Genomic DNA, 21,523 nt, shown 5'->3' with positions numbered 1-21,523 from the left:
CATGGGGGTCCCCAGATTCAATTCGCTGAATTTCAGTGGGGCCCCACACTGGATATATCTTGGGCTACCGATGTGTTGCAAATTTTACAATGTTAAACCACAAAAATCAATGAGATACATTCAGGGGCACCGAATTACAACCTGCCAACATTTCCATGAAGCCCTGACCTGCAAGCTTGTCGGACACACCCCTGTGAGAATTTTTCATTTTTATCAATTTTACAACGAATAAAATCCAGTGCCCCACATCCAGTAGCGGGGACACAATACGCAGATTTTTAGTGGGGCCCCAGACTGGCTATATCTCGGGTTTCGGCTGTGGCAAATTCTACAACAGAAAAGAATGAGATTCATCCAGGGCCCCAAAAATCAAACCTGTAAACATGGGGCCCCCCGACTTGGAAGCTTCTCGGTAATCCCCCGGTGCGAGTGCCATGAAAAATTTTCATTTGTATTCGTTTTACCAACGAATAAAACCCAGAGCCCCAAAATGAAACCTGTAAACATGGGGCCCCCGACTTGGAAGCTTGTCGGTCATCCCCCGGTGCGAGTGCCATGAAAAATTTTCATTTGTATTCGTTTTACCAACGAATAAAATCCAGGGGCCCCCCAACCAATTACCCGGGACACCAATTCGCATACTTTTGGTGGGGCCCCAGACTGGATATATCTTTTGCTTCCGCTATCGAAATTTTTCAACGTTAAAGCAGCAAGAAAACAACGAGATCCATCAAGGGCCCCTGGAAATGAAAACTTTTTACTTATACGTGAAATCTTCCCCGGGTACCCCGACCCTGTGTTGGGAGCACTGCTGTTGTGTGTGTATATTATACATATATATACACCTCTCGGCATGGACCTCCCCCCCCCAAAGGAAGGGCTGACAGGGGCCACAACGATTCTTATCACTTTTTGATTTTTCACACTATAAATTAATCACAGAGGGGCCCCTGAAAAGCTGGTTTGGGGGCTCGAAATCTAAATTCCAGCCGAAGGGCTCTGCTGTAGGATGTAGGAGCCTCTTGGTACATGCACATAACATGGTCCCGATGGGTCAAATGGGTCCCGATATGTGAATATCGACCCAATATCCATATATGATAACATATCGATATATGAATATATGAATATGAATGTACGATATATGAATGTGAATATCGATATATGAATATTTGACCCAAAATCGAAACCGACTTCCGTAACAGATTTCCGTCACTCAAAAATTTCACCCACTTCCGTCACTCGGTTGCTTAGCAACAGGCCCTTTTCGAGTTTGTGATTTTATATTATAGAATAGATATGTATACACATTAAGTACATGTGTTTTGCCCCCCCCCCCCTACTCACCCCCTTGCTATCACCCACCTACTCACTCATAAAATAAATCACTCAGTCACTCACTTGAACACTCATACCGTCACTCACACGATCAATAACTCTGGCAGGCACTTGGTCACTCATACGATCAATCCCCTCGGGCATTCGTACTGTTTATTACTCAATCACCGACTTGGATACTCGTGCAGTCAATTGCACACTCGCAAATACGGTCAGTCACTCAGTCGTTTGTGCAGTAACTCACTCATTCCTACAGTCTCTCACTTGGTCACTCATCCACTTATATGTGAAAAACAATTTTAAGTGAAAAATAACTTGACTTCATTCGTCATTGATTATGGAAATTTTAAAGCTCATTCATGAACCAAAAAGAAAATATATAAAAAATTTCCCGAAAAACGGGACATATGGTTACTGGTTATGATAGGCGGATTGTCGACATTCGACAGAAATTATTGTCAAAAGGGGGAGGGGGGGTTCGCACTTGTTTGGGAACCACTGCTCTAAGAAAAAGCTTAACCGTGAGAAAGAGAAGTTTCCTTTACGAAAAGTATGGGGGAAATGCAAAAAATTTGTTCATATCTTTTGCGAACAGGACATTATACAAATGATAATGGCCATGAATTGGCAATCATAAAACGTTTTAAATAATGAATAATTAATAAATACCAATCCAATTTTTTTATTTTCTTCAACACACAGTTCTGATATCCAAACCATGGTGGATAAATTTGAATATGATGAAATGTTAAGAGCAATAAAATCAAACAAGAACGATGATTAGTGCGGGAAAAAAATTTACATACCAGTGAACGAGTCATCATAAGAGGTAGACATCATTCCGACGAGGTCAAAATACTCGAAAACAAAGAACACCATCAAGATTATATCGCCTATCTGCGATGATGGGATGGGCCCATCTTGATGAGTGGATGCCAGAAGGACTTGCTTCTCGAGATAACTTTGACTTCGGTCATTGACGCAATTGTTCACCAATGTCATCAAAAATAATGCGTTAAAATACGCCATGACTGGAGGCCTTATGTACTAAAAAAAATGGCGAAATATACTCTAAAAATATGTATAAATATGCACTTAAAACTGTCGAAATATGCACTAAAAATGCCGAAATATGCACTAAAAATGCCGAAATATGCACTAAAAATGCCGAAATATGCACTAAAAATGCCGAAATATGCAATCAAAACCGCAAAAAACCCAAAATGTGCATAAAAAGCACATCTGGAAAATTAAAAAAAATTTCAAGATATGTATCGAAACTGGGAAAATATGCATTAAAAATCATGCAAAAAAAAGGGCACGTTTTTAAAAATGAATATTTTCTATTTCTTAGTGCATATTCATTAAAAAATATATACGTACATATGCACAGTATATACTGCATATGCAAATATAACTCGAGATATTTTTTATTTACATATTTTTAATTTCTTTGCTGTAGCTGCTCAGTAACGAAATACCAGTGGCAAGACAATTTCTCTGAAAAATTTAATACTTTTTGACATCTCTCGGGATAGCCTTAGGCCGGGATTACACTATAAAAGTTTAATAAAAAGTACTCTTACAAAACTTAAAAAAATGCAACCATTAAACGTATCGGTTACATTCGAGCGAATGCAACTACTATTATTGGATGGCTTGTTGATTGTTTTGTTCTTTTAAGTTTGATACTTGGAAAATACAGTATTATATACAAACATGTCAAAAATGTTAAGAAAATATTTTCTGAGCAAAATTTATTTGAAAAATTATTTTAAAAAAAATGTGATCGAGATTAAATAAACCTTCAAAATATGCACTTATTCTGAAAATATTTTGATTTTATGCGTTAATGCTAAAGAATGCCAAAATATGCAAATGCATATGCACGTACGAAGTTGCGTATAATCCGGGCTCTAGTCATAACTATCCTTTATCTTCTTACCGGATGTTTTCCTTTCAACGTTGATGAAATAACTTCCATAATTCGAAAGAGACCCGGAATGAATGCCTCAGTAAAAATTAGACAGTGCCGGACACTGCTACAGGTTTATGATGCTGGAGCATGAGGAAATCAAGTTATGCATGCTGTAGCCTACATAAATATAATAGGCCTAGTAATATATGGCAACTATTTAGGTAATTATTATATTAATGGTGGGTCATTACAGAAAATTCTCAAAAGGAGAGGCAAAATAACCATAATATTATGGATATATAAAATAGGTTTTTTTTCCTAACCCCTATAATCTAAATAGCATTGAATACATAGATTTAATGTATTTCTCTTTAGATAGCGTATAACAATGCAATAAAACCACCCGTAAGTGCAGTTTAAGGTGCAATTTTTGATGGGTTTTTACACCCGGATTTTTTTTCCGGTTGGTCAAAATCAGACTAACCCAGAGCCAGCAAGCAAAGCACAATGAAAGAAAATTTCACAGAAAATGATCAAAAAAACTTGCTGCATTTGTGTCTCTTATCAGCAGATCCGTACTTTCCGAAGGTTTACAATGTGGACTTTCTTACCCTTTGGTAATAACGTTGAAAACATTGGGAGAAAAAAAAAATCGAAAAGGACATGGAAATCAACACAATTGCAACCCCTTTCTTTGTGGCTTGCCATGTCTGCATATTCTCAGAAACAAGCAACAAACAAATCACTAAATGGATATCGGCCAGCACGCTGGCTATTTTTGTATACGTCAGCAATCCCTCCAAAATAAATGGCTGTTGCGGCAACGCATTTGCAGTACATACAAAAATTGTGCACATTTGCTGGATATAAATGAGTACGGATAGTATTTTTAAAATATTGGAGTTGAGGTTTTGCTGCTAATAAACGAAGAAATTTGTGAAAGGTGACAGGGTAAAAGTCATTACATCCCTTAATTAGACATGACAACACAAAAAACAATTCAAGATAAATGATATTAGAATTATAATAAAATTATAATAGAATTCTCAGGGGGGGGGGGGAGTTTTCGTTTTTTCTGAAAAGTAACACTATAATCTCGGCTTGGGGGAGGGGGTGAGAACCCCAAAAAACACTTTGCGTACGTCAATGCACGTGATTGAGTTAAATACATATTTGTTTTAATGATCGTACCATTCTTTTTCAGGGTTCATACAAAATGTCTTAAATAAAAATTAAGGAGTTTAAGGATTTTTTAAGGAGTTTTCTATCAGTTTTTAAGGAGTCATGCAAACTTCATAACTTAGTTTTACGGCAAAAAAAAAAGGGCGAGGCACATATGCAAATTCATTTTTAATTTGTTTGCCAAGCAAATTTTCCCTCATCTCAAAAATATAGTCGTAGAAGTGGCTCAGAAATTACAACTTTTGATTTGTTGCCCAGCAACATAAGAATTCGTAAAATAATCAATCCACATACATGCTTTCTGTTGCCACCAAAGTATTCTAAAACTTTCAGTCAAAAATATAACTCGTAACAGCATCACATTAATCATAAAAATTCTAAAAGTGATATTCATTCCCCCTCCAATTATTAAAAATAAAAACCACCGCTGACAAAGATTTTTCTTACAAAATTATTTGCAGCAACTCTTTATTCACCTCTCGCTCAAAATGGATCAACACATACACAAATTCTTTAAAATTCAGTTTTTCAATTTTCTTATACATCAGATAAAATAATTAGTCACAGGGGGGCATTCAAGTATTATGTCACCATCGATGGGGAGGGAGGGGGTTTCTAATTTTCTGACTTCGATGACAAGGGGGGAGGGGGGGGGGTTTGGATGATGTTACATCATCAACCACCCTTTATGAAGATATGAAATATTCTTAATAGCGTCATATTTGGTGCGCCAAAAACGGAAAAAACCTTTCGATACTTATTGGGCACCTGAACTAACATTCTACCTATTGATAAGTCCCCTACAGAGCCACTTTAGAGATCTCTAAATGTTTCATGGATCCTTCGGCTCTGGAAATATTTCCCGGCCGCTCTGCTAAAGTGCTCTGGAACTACACCACGGATCACTTAGGTAATCTGGGAATGTTTCGCAGGTAACTTGAGTGATGTAAAACCACACTGGGGACCGCGTAAGTGCTAAAAATGTGCCCCATGTCACTAAGAGTCTCTGAATGTCCCATGGATCGTTTAAGTGTTCTGGAACTGTGTCGCGGATTACTTAAGTGATCTTTGTGGTCTACTTCAGTGATCTGAAAATGTCACGGGGCCACTAAAATTCTCCAGAATTGTGCCATGGGTCATTTAAGCGATTTGTAAATGTGGCGCTTAGTTCATTTTACAAAATTAGGTAGGTTTGAGAGGGCAAGCCACATCAGATAACCTTCAGGGCCACACTTGGTCCGCAGGCCAAGGGTTTACCATGTAGCTATGTCTTAAAGGGTGGGTCGCAATGAATTTAAGATAAATTTTTCGAGTTCTTGCCTTTAAAATAGTATTGAAATTAACAGAAAAATCGATTGCAATAACACATAAGAGTATTTTCTTGCAAAAAATATTTTTAAAAATAAAATTCCGCATGAGAAATCTTTTTGTCGGGGAGGCACACGAGCTCCCTATCCCCCCTCCTCCCGCATATGTTTCTGATCCCACCAATATGCGTTAGGAGGTGGGGGCAGTCGTGAGGAAATTTTGCTGGGGAGGGGGTCAAAAATAACTCAAAATTTGCTTACATAATACTTGAACGGCCCCTAACCCGAAGGAATCCTCTACAGATCATTTACTCTTCTGGCCCCACGTCTGCTAATGGTGGTCCTGGAATTGACCCGAGGGACCTCAAATACTTTATTTTGGGCTTGAAATCAGTTTAACCCAGAATAATAATGCAGTTATCATAAACTGTAATTGAACCACACAGATTAAGTGCAACCAATTTTTCAGTTAGTTTTTGGACCCTTAAATTATAAATGCCTTTTTTAATGCTTATAATTTGGCTATTCGTTTTGCCTGCTTGTTTCGGCTATTTTTAGTGCCTAAACTTTCGGGCTCTTTGGATTATGATCCCAACTAAGACGGGAATCTATGGGCCCCAAGAGAGAAAAATTCGAATATGATATTACTTTCAATAAATCCGCTGAAGATTATTTGTATCAATGTTTTTGATTAAATAACAAATTCAAGAAAACTTACATATTAAAAAGTATATTTTTTTCAAAAAAATCGGGACAAAGAAAAAACCGTGACTGTCCCGGAAAATACAGGGCAATGTGGTTTGCCCTGTATTGCCCACAAAATGTGTATCACATTGCCAACCAAATGTGTGGGCAATGTGATACAGGGCAATGATAGAGGGCAAGCCACATCAGATAACCTTCAGGGCCACACTTGGTCCGTATGGTTATCTGATTAGGACAGGTCATGCGTATGGTCACAATTCAGTAAAAATCACCCCTCCCAACAGCTAGCTCTAGATCCGCCCGTGTTTCCGAAATAAAATAAAAAAATGAGTTCTTCCTCAACAATTTTTTCCCTTCAAGATTTATGTTCGTAACTCGAAAAGTTTATTAGTCGTAGAGTGTTGACTACATAGAATGTATTTCGAGGGCCACAAAATTTCCAAGCCCGGCCCTGCGGCTGGTTTCCGAACTGTCCTACTTCGGGCTTTGGCAGTAACATACAACACTGGGGACATGGACGGAGATACGGGAGAGCATTGCACTCCCCAGTGTCAGAGTAGACTGATCTAATTTATTTATAATTAACATCGTGCCCCCCACACTTCCAAGTCTATCTCCGCCTATGACTGGGGGGATAAAAAGACGACGCCCCTACAGGGCCGTCTTAAGAGCGTAATGGGGTCCCCAGGGTAAGTAATTTTTTTTTTTGAGACCCTACCTGGAAAATTCTTGAATTCAATCAGTTCTCATTTTTGTGAGGCTCGGGCGCAGGGCCGTCGTTTCAACTTTTTTCAGTAAGGGGGGGGGGGGAGGGCCCAAAGAGCGTGTACTCAATGTACGCATATATACCATTTTCAGTGTATTTTCAAACGCCGGCCCCCCTGACCCCCCCCCCAAATGGTGGGCCCATGCGTTAACACAGCACTGCGCCGCTAAAGATTTTTTTTTTAGCCCTCGAAATTGTCAAGACGCCCTGGTCTTCGCATCCTGGAGCAGGGACCCCCCCCCCCCCAAGACAGGATTTTCACGGGTCCCTTCATAGAGAATTTATAACATGAAAATACAAAAAAAATGAGAATCGTCCCGGGCTCTGTCAGCCTCCACCTTCCTATGGGGAGGCCACGGGACCAGCTTTATTCTCGCACTGAGCCCTGCGTCTGGTAAAAACGAATATGCATATTCACACAGAGCAGTATACTATAAATTTCACTGATTTACACAAAATAGCTAAATTTAAAATTAACTGTAAAACTCACCCGAAAGCAAAGAACCAATTGGAGAGAAAAGCTATTTAAAAATTAATTTTTCCTCTGAATGAATAAAATTGAAATTGCAATTTCCAAAAACAACTCGGGAGACGCCCCAAAATTCAACTGCGAGTAGAATTGATCCGTCGTCAGCTCCAAGGTTTCTTGTTCCGGTTTCAAAGTCAGCTCCCTCTTTCTCGAACTTGGCGGGAAATTCTAGCCTTCTCATTATTCATTGGGCCATCTTTTGCATCCGGGAGCTCTTACTAATTTGTTTATACGGCTGCGAGAGTCACACAGAAGGAGCAAAAGTCAAAGCGGTTCAAGATTAAGCGTGCCCACTTAATGTTAAATTTTGATGCAAAGTTGGCCACCTGGCGGTAAGCGTACGAAACTGGTGAGAGGCTTGACCACGCCCTCGTCTGTTTTGATTGACAGTTCATCCCCCCCCCCCTTCCCTCCTCACTTTCTCCAGCAGTTTGATATTGTGTATTATTTAAAACTCAACATGTTCGAAGAGAAATTACATTATTACTTGTTTTCCGAATAAAGAAATAATTTATTTGTAATCCACCCCGGGTGTAATCTCTTAGGGCCCTTTCACACGGAGCGGATGCGGATGCGGGTCCGGAAGAAGTTTTAACAATTGGAATATACTGCGCCTTTCAGACGAGCCGAAAAATCTCCGCACCTAGGAAATGTTCATGCGGGTCCGGACGTCGTCCGCATGTGTCAAAACCTAAGTGCGGGCTCCACATCCGCACATAGAAGTTTTGACAATAGGTTTATTCGGAGCTATTCACACGATGCGGATGCGGAGCGAATTCGTCCGCATCTTTGGCTACTTTTTGAAGGTGATTTTTCACGGAATTTTTTTAATTATTTGCCATAAATACCCTTAAAAACACCATATGATGGTCCCTACTCATTAATATAATGTACCTACATACGTCTATCCCTCCGTTTCCTTCTGAGATGGAGATATAGCAACTTCAACTGCCTTTTGTCCATATTTCACAATTTTATACAATAAAACCTGTCAACAACGGCCACTGACGGGACCAAAATTATAAGCCGTTCTGTTCATTACGAATATTTAATTGACTACATACTGTAATAACTTTCAAATTTAAATTAAAAATAATAATTTTTTTCTTTTTAAATTTTTAAAATTATTCAAAAAATATAAATATTTGAAATATTATTTTAAATATTTATTATTTTTTAAAATTTTTAATCTGTTAATTTTTTTAAACTTTAAAAAAAATACTTTTATTAAACAACGTTATCCACATACGGCAGCGATTCTCAACCTGTGGGGCGCGTCCCCCTGGGGGGGGGCGCGATAGTACTGAAAGGGGGGCGCTAGCATATCGAAAGAAATATGTATTATTTCATAGATATGTGTATGATTATTTTACTCTGAAAGGAAAGCAAAACAAAATGCATTATAAGATAATAAAAAATAAAATTCGCATTTACACTGATATAATACACTTCAAATAGGACTTTATCAGTACTGCGCAATGTATTTAATAATTAGAATACATCCTATATTGTTCAGTATTTTCGTGACTTTCTCAGAGGAAAGATTGTTTTATTTTCGTTTAAAATGAGTTGATAAAAGTAATTTTCAGCAAATTATTTGAATGTAATATTCCATATGAAAGTTCCAAAAATTTCATGGGGGGGGGGGCCCTCTGTACTGCACTTGTGGGGGGGGGGGCGCGATGAAAATTATGATTGAAAATTGGGTCGAAAATACTGAAAGATTGAGAAACGCTGACGTACGGTGTTCACTCAGGGCCGGATTAAGACGTTTGAAGACCCTAGCACTTGAATATTTTTGGTGGTTCCCCCGATACCTACAAGTTTATTTTACTCGATATTCAGTCTATAAACTGAAAAAAATGAAATTTTATATTTCAGAAGTGAGACTAATCTAAGGATGGGATTTCACTCTAAAAGGTTTATGAAAGTTATTTTATAAAACTTGAAAAAAACAACTAATAAATTGCAAGTGCAACCGATAAATTTATTAGTTGCTTCTTTAAAAGAATTATTATAAAATTTTTATAGTGTAATCCGTACTTGAGGCCGGGATTATACTATAAAGTTTTGTAAAAGATCTTTTATAAAAGTTGAAAAATTCAACCAATAGGCGCATCGGTTGCATTCAAGCAAATGCAACCGGTGATTTTAATGGTTGAATTTTTCACGTTTTATCAAAGAGCTTTTACAAAACTTTTATAGTGTAATCCCGGCCTAAGACAGAATTGTGATGTGAATATTTCTAAGCACAGACATTTTGAAAGTCCCAACCCCTCCCTTTTTTTATACTTGCAAATTCTTTGATATTTGCTGCATTTTTTTTTTTTTTTGGAACATCGAATGTTTTTGGATTTGATTTTTCGAACATTGGATGTGTTTTTGGAATTTTCTTTCATATTTTTCCGAAAAGACAGATTGTTTTTCAAAATTTTTTGAAAATATTTTAAGATATTTTCTCCCATCGACTACTTGTGAGGATCGGAATGGAGGCATCTTTAGGCTCAATGATAAAAACCACCAAAGAATGCCTCTAGGCTGCCTATGGGCACTAAATCAGGGGTGAAGGAGAAAAATAATTACAAAAATTGCGAAAAAACAGTTTTTATGCACGAATTTCGAACTAAAGATGCGGGCGATTCGTCCGCATCTTCAGTGCTCGTTTGAAAGGGTATGCGGACCCGCGTCCGCTCCGTGTGAAAGGGGCCTTAATCTCTGAAGATGTTTGAAGAATGATTAGAAGAAAAACAAGCTTACAACAGGTAGATTATTATACAGGAAGAATTATCTGGGCGGAAATGTGTGAAATTTTAAAAGAATATTTGAGGTGTGCAGTAAATTAAAATTGATGTTGCGAGATTTACTAAATTATTTCGTACCCCAGAAATATATCTACATAATACTGATGGAAAAATTTAGAAACTAGCTTAAGGCATAATCACTCCTCACAATTTCAACTTTCTGCCTACTAAATAGTAAAATTGATAAAATAAAAATTAGGAAAATGCATTAAATGCGCAAATATTAACGTACTGAATGTATTATGATGCGTTGGCTATGACATCAATAAGCAGAGCTGTCCCTGTCTATTTCCAAAATGAAAAATGCTAATGATTTATTCAAAATTATATGGAATATTGAGGTCATTTTCTAATTAAAATATTTCATACAAAGTTTAACAATTTTAATTAACTTGTGATTTAATAATCCATGTTACAATGCACAACTTCATACAATGATCAAATGATGTGTGTGTTTCATTTAAATTAATTTCATTGAACTCAGAACTCCACTCACATATACGTATAAAAATTTGCCATTGTCTGTTATTGTAAAAAAGAAAAACCAAGTTGCGAAATAAAAAAAATTCATTTATTTCATCAGCTAGAAACTTATGTATAACAAAAATGAGTTACAAATGTGACTTCTAATATAAAACAACCACAAGTAACATGCCAATGACAACACTTGTGCTTCAAACTGATAAAAATCTCTTAATGACATAAATAAATAGTTCTAAACTGGAGGTATAATAAATTATTTTTGGAGTGCAAAATCAAAAAAAAAATTAATAAAAGTTGGAAAATGAGAAAAATTGAATTTTTTAATTCTCAAAAAATTATGAATCATGCTGTGATTTAGACATCTCATATTTTAGCTGTCACTTGCAAAAATGTTGAATGTGAGATTCATGTTGCAAACATTGCTTTTATGGTTGGTTTCACATTTCGATTTAGGAAAAAAAATGTCATTAATATCCAAAACATTAAATGGTTTATTTACATTCACATCAAACGTCCAAAACTTAAAACTGCCAAAAACAAACAGTTTCAAAGATTTGTTGTTGCGGCTCAAATTAATAAAATTAAAAAGTTATATAAAATAAACCAGTAATTAAAAGAAAAAAAACATAACATACATCTTACCATACATTCTCTTACAAGGGAAAAAAATCTAAGGAATGTTGTCAGTGTCAGCACTTATTGTGGACCAAGTATGGTTTTAATGGCACTTTCTCACACACACAAAAACCAGGGCAAACAATCGTTCTTGCTTGCCTTTCCCGGGAAATATAATTTCAATGCAGGGTACACATACATATGGAAGGGTACCATATGTCCCGCTTGACATTGCAATGATGCTTGGGAATTTGGAATAGCGTTATGAACCAAACGATCTTTCTGGCTGATGTTCATGATACACCATTCCTGGAAATGACGGTTTCAAACATTGGCAATCATAGTCAACTTTTCCGCAACAACCCCAGCTAATATTGGATTTTTAGACACAACTTCCCGTGCTTGACGTCTGGAAAAAAATGAAAGAAAATATTAAATGCAAGGTAAAATGTTACGTATTTAAATTGATAACAAAATTACGAGAAACAATATGTGCAACAATGAATGTTTTTTTGCTGTACATAAAGCTGGGCATGACAAATCCCTAAAAAATTGAGGTGGCGGGAAGACTTTTAGGAGCCAAACATTTTTTGAGAAAAACAGGTTCAAAAATATTTCTTTCAACCTTTCCAGGACATAGCAACTGCCAAAATGAATTTGATTCCGCAGCCAAATGAATTATTGAAAATTTGAAATTTTGCTGCGTGGATGAATAAATTATTTTTATTCATAACTTCCTTAAATGAAATTGGATGACAAAATGTTTCTGGCAATGAAAAAATTGAATTGTATTTCATATTAATAACAAAAAAAAAAATATTTTTTTTTCATTATTTAAAAGAATATTCTCAATTATTCTCCGAATTCACATTCATGAGAATATTCTACCCTCACGACTCTGCATAGTACCCACAAAGGGTGGGGTTGACAGAGCTCCAGCCCTGGGCCCCCAGGAGTGGACAATTCTCTTTTTTTTTTTCAGGCTATAAATTCACTGCAAAAGGGACCATGGAAAGCCTCTGCTAGAGGTTGTGGGGGGTAGCATGCATTAATTTCTGTCATAGGGAGTGAACAATTTCGGATAATTGACGCTCTTTTGGAATGAACTGCGAGGCGTAAGCCAAGACTTACTAGAGAATTTTCAGTTTCTAGTGGGTGTTGCGTAAGCGCGATCGAACTTCGGAAGGGAAGGGGGGCAAATCCTCCAGCGAGAAATTGTAAGTTAATAAATCATCACACAGGCATTTTGAATTTACAAAAATTCAGTTAGCCTAGAATGTGAAATATTTTTCGATATTGTAATTTTTTTTTTACAATAATATTATATTATATTAGCTGAACTGTAAAATACATATTTTACTAACCCGCTGCCATTCTTCGGAAATCTATTTAGATGAGCTTCTTCGGACTTGGAATTTCTCTCGCCATCCCAGGAAGCCGCAATAATTCAACATTTACTATCATGATGAAATAGAGAAGAATGAACTCGAAGGAAATGGTGTAGAGACACGAAAACAAATAAATTTAACCCAGAGAAGAACCTTTTGAAAAATTAATTAAGAATTATTGATTAAGAATACCGATTTTAAAATGAAATGAGACGGGAAAAAAGAGGTACGTGACGTGGGAAGAGCAATAAAAAAAAATGGCGGCTGCCTCTTTGAAAAATTTGTTTAAAATTGTAGTTCGTACGCTTACCGCTTCAATTTCTGTGGCGCGCAAGTTTGCATCAGGCCTCTCCATTGAAGTGACAACGCTTATGTTTAATACAGCTTTGGAGCTGACAATCCAGGTCAAAGCTGTATTAAAGATCTCGAGCCGCTTTGATCCAGATGCCGTCGCTTCATGGCCTTTAATCACACGGCCCTCTTTTGTAAGGGCCGCATGAGTCCAAAAAATGTAAGGACAAAGGCGATAGAACAAAACTCCGGTGCGGCCCCCACACAGCCACCTTGCCTGGTTGCCCAAGCGCCTAAACTCACACAAACAGGAAAAGGGCAGGTTCATCAACTCCCTTCTCCCCCCACATCTCCGCCCCCCATCTGAAGAGGACTCCTTCCCCCCCCCCCCCTGCCGGGCAGTGTAACCCCAGTTGAGAACACATCCCACGAAGCCACACAGCCCCTAAACGAAGGGGGTGAAAATTTTGATTTAGGGGCCCAAACTATAACAATTCGTCCAACCCGGTCCCAAGGGCCAGTGGCTGGGCCGCAACCAAATCTAACAACAAAAAAGGACACTATCCATAAAGGAGACCTGAACAGGGTCTAGCAGCAAAAATTACACAATCAAAGTCGCCCTGGTGCATCCCCCCCCCCCATGGCCCATAGCAAGAAATTAATGCCCACAACGGAATTAAAAGAAAAACCTGACACACAATGGACACCAGGAAGCAACCAGCTAAAGCAGCTCTTAATTATTACTTAATAGGAACTGACGAAATAGACTCGGGTGAGGAGGTCTACGAGGACGCCCTGGAGGCACAGCCCCCTCCTGAGACTCCACTCACAAATGAGCTCCCCACGTCAAACAATTTAGAATTTAGTAAACAGGGCCAAATTAAATGTTTGAAGGTGTGTTTTTATGTGGCTGACACATAAGGAGGTTCCACAGAATTCTTACACTGGTGTAAGAAATTAAGAGAATTTGCAGACTTGGTCGATTATCTCTAGAACTACTGTACCGATTTTATTGAAATTTGATATGTACATACATTGATACAATACAAAACAAATAACCATTCAATAATTGTAATACACACGCATGATCGTGCGTAACACTCGTTGGAGTCGGAAGGTATGAAACAGCGGTTGCAGAATAAACAAAAAAATGGGTTAATAGGGGGTATGGTCCCCTCTTACAGATATACACGTCTCGCAGCGTGATTTCATACTTGAAATAAGGCAGTTTATCATTTCCTGTGGCAATTGGTCCCACTCGTTCAGCCAGCAACGCTGTTTTCATTCCCTGGATGGTTCCCGGAGGGGGGTTGCGAGTTGCAATTGCCCTAACCAGAAATCCCAGACATGCTCTATAGGGTTAAGGTCTGGAGATCCGACTGGCCAATCCATCCGGCGAAAATCCTCACTCTAGAAAATCGTCGAGCAGAAGAGCTCTATGTGGCCTCGCGTTATCGTCCATTAAAATGAACTCAGAACCAACTGCACCCCTGAAAAGGCGAACATAGGGCGCTCCAAGACCTCATCCCTATACCTCACAACAGTCACAGTGCCTCTTTCAAAGACATGGAGAGCTGTGCGGCCATCCAACATGATGCCTGCCCAGACCATTAAACCTCCTCCGCCATAATGGTCGATTTCGCGGACATTGGAGGGTAAGTAGCGGGTCCCTGGTTCTCTCCATATGAATGTACGGCGAGAATCGGTGCTTAGGCTGAACCGGGACTCATCAGTGAAGAGAACGGTCGTCCATTGATCCATACTCCAATCTCTATGCACCATGATAAACGGATTCTCCTGTCCGTAGAAGTGAGTGGGACGCAAACAGCAGGTCTTCTTGCAAACAATCCTCTCTCATGAAGTCTTTTGGAAACAGTCACCCTTGATACACGGGTTCCTGTGGCTGCATAAGTTACGAGAGAGCTGAGAAGCTGTAGCACTCCTGTTACGTCTCGCTATAATCGACAAATGGCGATCTTCTCTGGCCGTCGTGGCTCTTGGACGACCTTGCCCAGGCTTTCTCTCGATGGATCCGGTATCCTGGAACTGTTTCCATAAGTTACACACGACGCTGGGTGTTAAATTGAACAGTCTACAAATCTGGACTTGAGATCGGCCTGCTTCTAGCCTCCCCACCATTCGCCACCTCATTCCATCATCTAAACGTTGGTGGTTTCTCCTTTTTACTGTTACAATTTGAAATTAACCGATTGCTGCAAAATAACACCAAGAAATTCGCCGAGGTGTGCTAGCTAACTTACGCGCGCTTATAAAGCCTGTTTCTCTATTGGCTCCGCCTACACACTCGTGTACGCTTACGTATTTGACGTACAAGATTTGCATTTTTGTCTAGAAGCAGTGGTTTTACATTCAGTTCAGTTCTTTTCATGAAATTCGATAAAATATGCAAATTCTCTTAATTTAAGTAAATTTAAGTTTCTCTTAATTAAGTTTCTCTTAATTAAGTTTCTCTTATTTAACCAGTGTACTTATTTATTGAACATCAAGGGATTAACCCAAGCATAGTGACCAAATACTTAGGAGTATACATAGACACTCGACTAAATTTCAAGTCTCATGTCGAGCCAGTGATAAAGAAAATCCCAAATTGCAATGGGAAGTGTCTCCGTTTCTGCTACTCAAAGTCACATATGTCACTAAAGAACAAGAAAATTATGTATGAACAAATTACCAGACCTGTTCTTACATATGGTGCATCGACTTAGGCTTTCGCTCAGAAAAGCAATATTTACAACCTCCAGAAACATCAAAATTACATTGTCAGGTGCTCCAAAATCCTTCAGACTAACCGACTTGCACGCTGTTCTTCAAATTCCATCCATCTACAAATATATAAAGAAACTGGCTAAAAAGTTCTTTGAGAAGCAAGATGCTTCAGAAGTTGGATGTTATATACATCAAGCTCAGCATCCAAATACCCAGCTGAACAGAAATAAGCACAGCTGAGACCAAAGTACACCTTGGTTACAAATTTTAGAAAGGGATTTTAATTGTCATAGAATAAGCAGTAATGGTTAATTATACTGAAGTTATGATTTTGAAAAGACTTCAAAATGCTCCAAATATGTGTGTGTGTGTGTGTGTTATGGAAATGTTAATCACTACCAGTCAATTTCATTTTTAACATGATAGAGTGAGAATATTTTATGTAAATACTCAATCATAAAATTAATTATTGTAATAATTGAAAGGTATATATATGATATGGACGCTTTGTAAATTATATAACCATTTGTTCTGTGACCTAATCAGCATAGACTTTTTAATCTAATATAATTGTCAGATGTTCAAAGTTATATCAAATGATTCTGATGGGACTATGAGGAATGTTTTAATGTTCTGTAAATTCCAATGACCATTTGTAAGCTTCCACCCTATTTTTCTATTATTATTATTATTATTATTTATTTTTTATTACGTTTGTCAAATGTTTACAAATCACATTGAATGGTTTTGGTAACATTATTTTTGGAGTTTTCATGTAAATACACATATCATTTTGCAAGGATCATCCTTGCAGAAGTCGCCATCTGGTGGCAGCGTCAGCAGTTTTGAGCTTGGCCTGAGTCTGGTCCGGCCGTCCATGTACGGTCCCTTTCAGTGTACACGAGCTGCAAGGAAAGATTGAGAGATTCGGTGCCTCTGTAGTCTAGTGGTCTAGGGCGTTCACGCGGGAAGTAAAAGGACGTGGGTTCGATTCCCCGCGGGGGCAGTTGAATTTTCTCTCTTTCCAAAATATATCTTCGCAACAGTCAGTACTTATCAATCCTTATATACATATAATTTTTCCTCTAAAAATGGAATTTCTCTAAATATATTGCAAAATATGCAGTAAACTTATGTTGTAAAACATTGGGTGATTTTTGCAATTTGTGGCAAAGGGGGTCAATTCAGTGAAACTGAATTGTTTAGCATTGTAGATATTGAGAATATTTGCAATCCACGAGATTTATTTTTGAAAGTAAGTGTAATCTGATGGGGTAGAAGATGTTTTAACCCCTGAAAACAGTTGACAATGTAAATCAGTATATTCATATGGTTTTGTAGTACTGAGAATATTTCATGTGTAAAGGGGTATATATATAATTTAAAATATAATGAATCACAGATGGCGCTGTATTAAGATAATATCAGCATAACCATGTCTCTACTGTAGCTTGTTTCGATAATTTTACATATATATTTATTTATTAATTATATATATATATATATATATATATATATATATATATATTAATATTATATATAATTATATAGATACATGTTACGGTAATATATTGATGGAAAACGCTTGTAAACAAATACATTTCGGACTTTCACCACGCACTTTGGTAAATGCTGTGAGTTTTCTGATTTTTTATAAATTTTCAAATCTTAACATCCTTTAATCACATCGTTCCTGATGCTAATTAAAATCATAATTAGTTAATTAATTAGTCATTGAAATTCGTGGAAATTAGTAAAATTGTGAATTTTCTGATATTTATAAACTTGCCATCCTGATGCTAATTAAAATCATAATCGATTAACTAATTAGTAATTCGAATTCGTGAAAATTATTAGAATTGCGAATCTAAAATTCAGCGAATTGAATCTGGGGATCCCCATGGGGAAGTTTTCTGGGGGTACTTGATTAATGTCATTTTTTTGTTGCTTTATTATTATTTTTATTAAAATTCGCTTCTTCAGTAGGCTGGTGCTTTCACACGTCCCTCTCCATAGCACGCTCATGAAGTGGGACGAAATAAACAAGACATGTTGTGACGAGAAGTGGGGGGGGGCAGATCCCCCTAGTAATTAAATAAATTTAAACACCATGACTGTTTAATGCGTCTTCGGGTAGTCTACATCAGTGGTTCTCAACCGGGGGCCATATGGCCCCGGGGGGCCCTAGGATATTCCAGGGGGGCCACGGATGAATAATCTTGCAAAAGGGGAGCCACCGCGATTTCAATATTTTCTAACGAAATATGGTCATCATGCCGTGATTTGATTAGGCGATGACAATAACCAACACAAACACATGTCGTGACAGTGATTAGTTAAAAAACGGGACGTCTGGTCACCTTTTATAAAACTAGCAAAAAAACTTGTGTTTTGCACTGGATGATACGTTTTTAAATATGACCACTTATCGGAACTGCTATATATTGGTACAGTGGAAACTCTCTTAACGGACACGGCACATTTACAGATCATTTATGTGGTACGCAGTGCATTTACAGGTCACTAAAATAACCCGAAGCACATTTACTGATCACTAAAACGACCCGATGCACATTTACGGATCACTGAAATGACCTGTAGCACATTTACATATCATCAAATGACCCAAAATACATGTGCTGATCATTTAAGTGGCACGCAGTACGTTTACAGATCACTCAAATGACCCGCAGTGCAGTTTCACATCACTTAGGGCAACCCGCGACACATTTTCAAATCCGCGTCACATTCACAGATCACTTGTTTGACCGACACGGGAATATTTACAGATCACCCAAGTCAAGAGTGCTCAATCATTAGGGGACTGCAGGCCACTTAAAACCAAGCATTTAACAAGCCTTTGAAATGCAGAAACGGTAACGAAAAAAATGAAAATCTGCCAACTTTATTTGGGAAATAACGTTTTTAACTTGACGTTGGAAAACAAAAGAAATAAATAGATAACGTAACGCCAAAAGTAAATGTACGAAACGAAACAAAGAAATAACGATTAATAATAATAAATAAAAACTTACACTTTTTGCTTGCGATGCGGAAACAAAGCATGTCAAGGCTTGGAACAGAACTGCGAGTACGAAACGAGACGACGTAAGCACCATTTTTGAACGTACGTAAGTAATAGTTCCTTGGAGAATAAAAGAATTCCACAGACTCTCGATGGATGTGAGAACAAACACTGTAAATGAATGACTGAAGAATCAATGTAACGCCATTTTGTATGCTTGCGACAATGATGTCTCCGACGACGATCGTCATCATTTCAACAGGTGCCCCTAAACGATTTCTTCACTCTGTAATTTTTCCCGAAAAACATCAATATGTATTTACTCATTCGGAAACAAAGCGTCTTTGTCAGACGGGAATCTTAATTACCTATTCATTGACGCACACAAATGTGCCGATCAAATGTGACAAGGTGAATGGAGGCAGGGCCGTAACTGGGATTTTTGTCACCCCCCTTGGAAATTTAAAATTTGATAATTTTAAAATTGTGTTCTTTGTTCCTACCCAAAATCGCCGTCTCCTAAATTTTGACGCCTGGGGCAGTTGTTCCTCCCTGTCCCTACCCTCTAGTTTCGGCACGGAATTTAGAGGTGGCAGAACAAAAGTAATTGCAAGGAAAATAACAACATGTACACTATTCGAAGGTTTTAACAACTGGATGTTGCGAAGATATATTTTGGAAAAAGAGAAAATTCAACTGCCCTGTGGGGAATCGAACCCACGTCCTTTCACTTTCCGGGTGAACGCCCTAGACCATTCGATTCCCCGCAGGGGCAGTTGAATTTTCTCTCTTTCCAAAATCTTCGCAACATTCAATCTTCGCAACATCCAGTTGTTAAAACCTTCGTACGATAGCGGAGAGTGACGTCATCCTTGTGTTGATGTACACTATTGTTTGTCTGAAAAACCGTAACTTTGGTAACCTTCGATGAATGGTGAATATTTGCAACATCTTTTTTTTATCGAAACATTAGGCTGAGTATAAACACTGTTAATATGAATCACACAAAAACATCGTATTGCATTTTTACCCTACAAATGACATCTATATCAATGTCAATGGATTATTTAAATTCTGACTATTGTATCCGCTTTGGTTCACACTCGTGAAAAAAATTTTGTTTCTAATGACTACTATATGGAGAATGGGCACCCACAGCAGCCATCTCCGACGTTACCGACGTTGACGAGCTCCCACGGATCTCGGAATATTTTCCACTGCAGAGGACGAGCACCCCAACACAATTTCAAACTCGCTCCCAATTCAACATGCCTACTTCATCTTCTTCCGTACTCCTCAAGTCTTTCCTACGTTTCTTTACAGAAACTGTGGTTCATGTGTCACTGGGCCATACTTGCCAACTACTACGGAATATCCGTGTTTCCTACGGGTATCTACCGTAAAATACGGATCTACGGCCAAATCATGAAAAGTACGGAAATCTTGTTTCTTTTTAAAAGCTTCTTTTGTTACAAGATTTCCATTATTCTATCAAGTAAAAAATGACGTCATGCAAAAAATAAATATCAAGCGAATGCATCAAATTACTATATCAAATAACAAATCAACGAATTGGCATAAAAAAAAAAGATGCACTTAAATAACTTATCATGGCCTAGAGCAGTGGTTTTCAACCTTTTTGGAACCGTGGTCCGGTGAATGAATCAAATTTCCAATAGTCTACTGCCCGGCGTCTGTAATAGTTTATCTCATTCATAAGACAATAATTGATGAACAAGCGATTACCTAATAATTGCGTGCTAATTATTTGATTGACTAAAACCACTTTAAGCGATTCATTAATTAAACTATTTAATTAAGTAATTAATTAAAACCCTTTTAATTAATTCATGAGTTGAATCCATTGTTATCGTACAGATTGATAAGACATACTTTTTTTTCTTTTTGGCACCGTATTAATAATGTTCAGATGTCAAAACATAAAGGAAGCGTTTCATCAACTGCAGCAAACATCCTCGTTGCATAGGCGCCGGAACGTGAGTATAGTCATAGCCCACTAAACAATTAATGTCTAGTCGGCCGTGGTATAGTCCTCAGATCACGAGAAGAGTTACGCGAACCCCTCTCTTTGGAGAGGGTCCATTTCGGCGCGGGGAAAGGATAAAAATTATCCCGGGTTGCCAGTAAAGGCTGTCTTGGCGCAAATCGGTTCTCTCTGTACGCAAAGGTATTCTTCACGCGAACTCCGTCAGTCGAAGACACGCTTGAGTGAGCTGCGCTTTTTGTGTTGGCGTTTGTTGCAAGATGTTCTCGAAAATTGTTATGAATTTTGGAAGTAAATTAAATTTTTTAATTTAAAAAATTTGAATTTTTATTAAATTTAATATTTTGAGCTAAAATATTTGGTACAGAAAAAAATTCGAAGGGAGTAGTGATCATTTAGTAACAAAGGGAGTAAAATTACTTTAAATTAATAATTAAAATAAT

General features: G+C 37.8%; 1 protein-coding gene across 1 annotated transcript in view; it reads right to left on the bottom strand.

Annotated features, from left to right (window-relative positions):
- Window positions 1-19,239, bottom strand: part of LOC149065101 (uncharacterized) — a 117,376-nt gene extending 98,137 nt beyond the window's left edge. The window contains exon 1 of the mRNA XM_089254293.1: window positions 19,086-19,239. Coding sequence (XP_089110419.1) covers window positions 19,086-19,169 — 84 coding nt within the window. The 5' untranslated portion in view covers window positions 19,170-19,239. The remainder of the gene's footprint in view (window positions 1-19,085) is intronic.
- Window positions 19,240-21,523: the final 2,284 nt, after the last annotated feature.

The sequence above is a fragment of the Pholcus phalangioides genome, unplaced genomic scaffold, assembly GCF_987345545.1.
Source record: "Pholcus phalangioides strain wild (caught in Gottingen) unplaced genomic scaffold, Ppha-v1.0 ptg000041l_1, whole genome shotgun sequence".
NCBI classification, from domain to species: domain Eukaryota; kingdom Metazoa; phylum Arthropoda; class Arachnida; order Araneae; family Pholcidae; genus Pholcus; species Pholcus phalangioides.
Note: the sequence above shows the minus strand (reverse complement) of the source record. Positions and strands in the feature narration are given on the sequence as shown.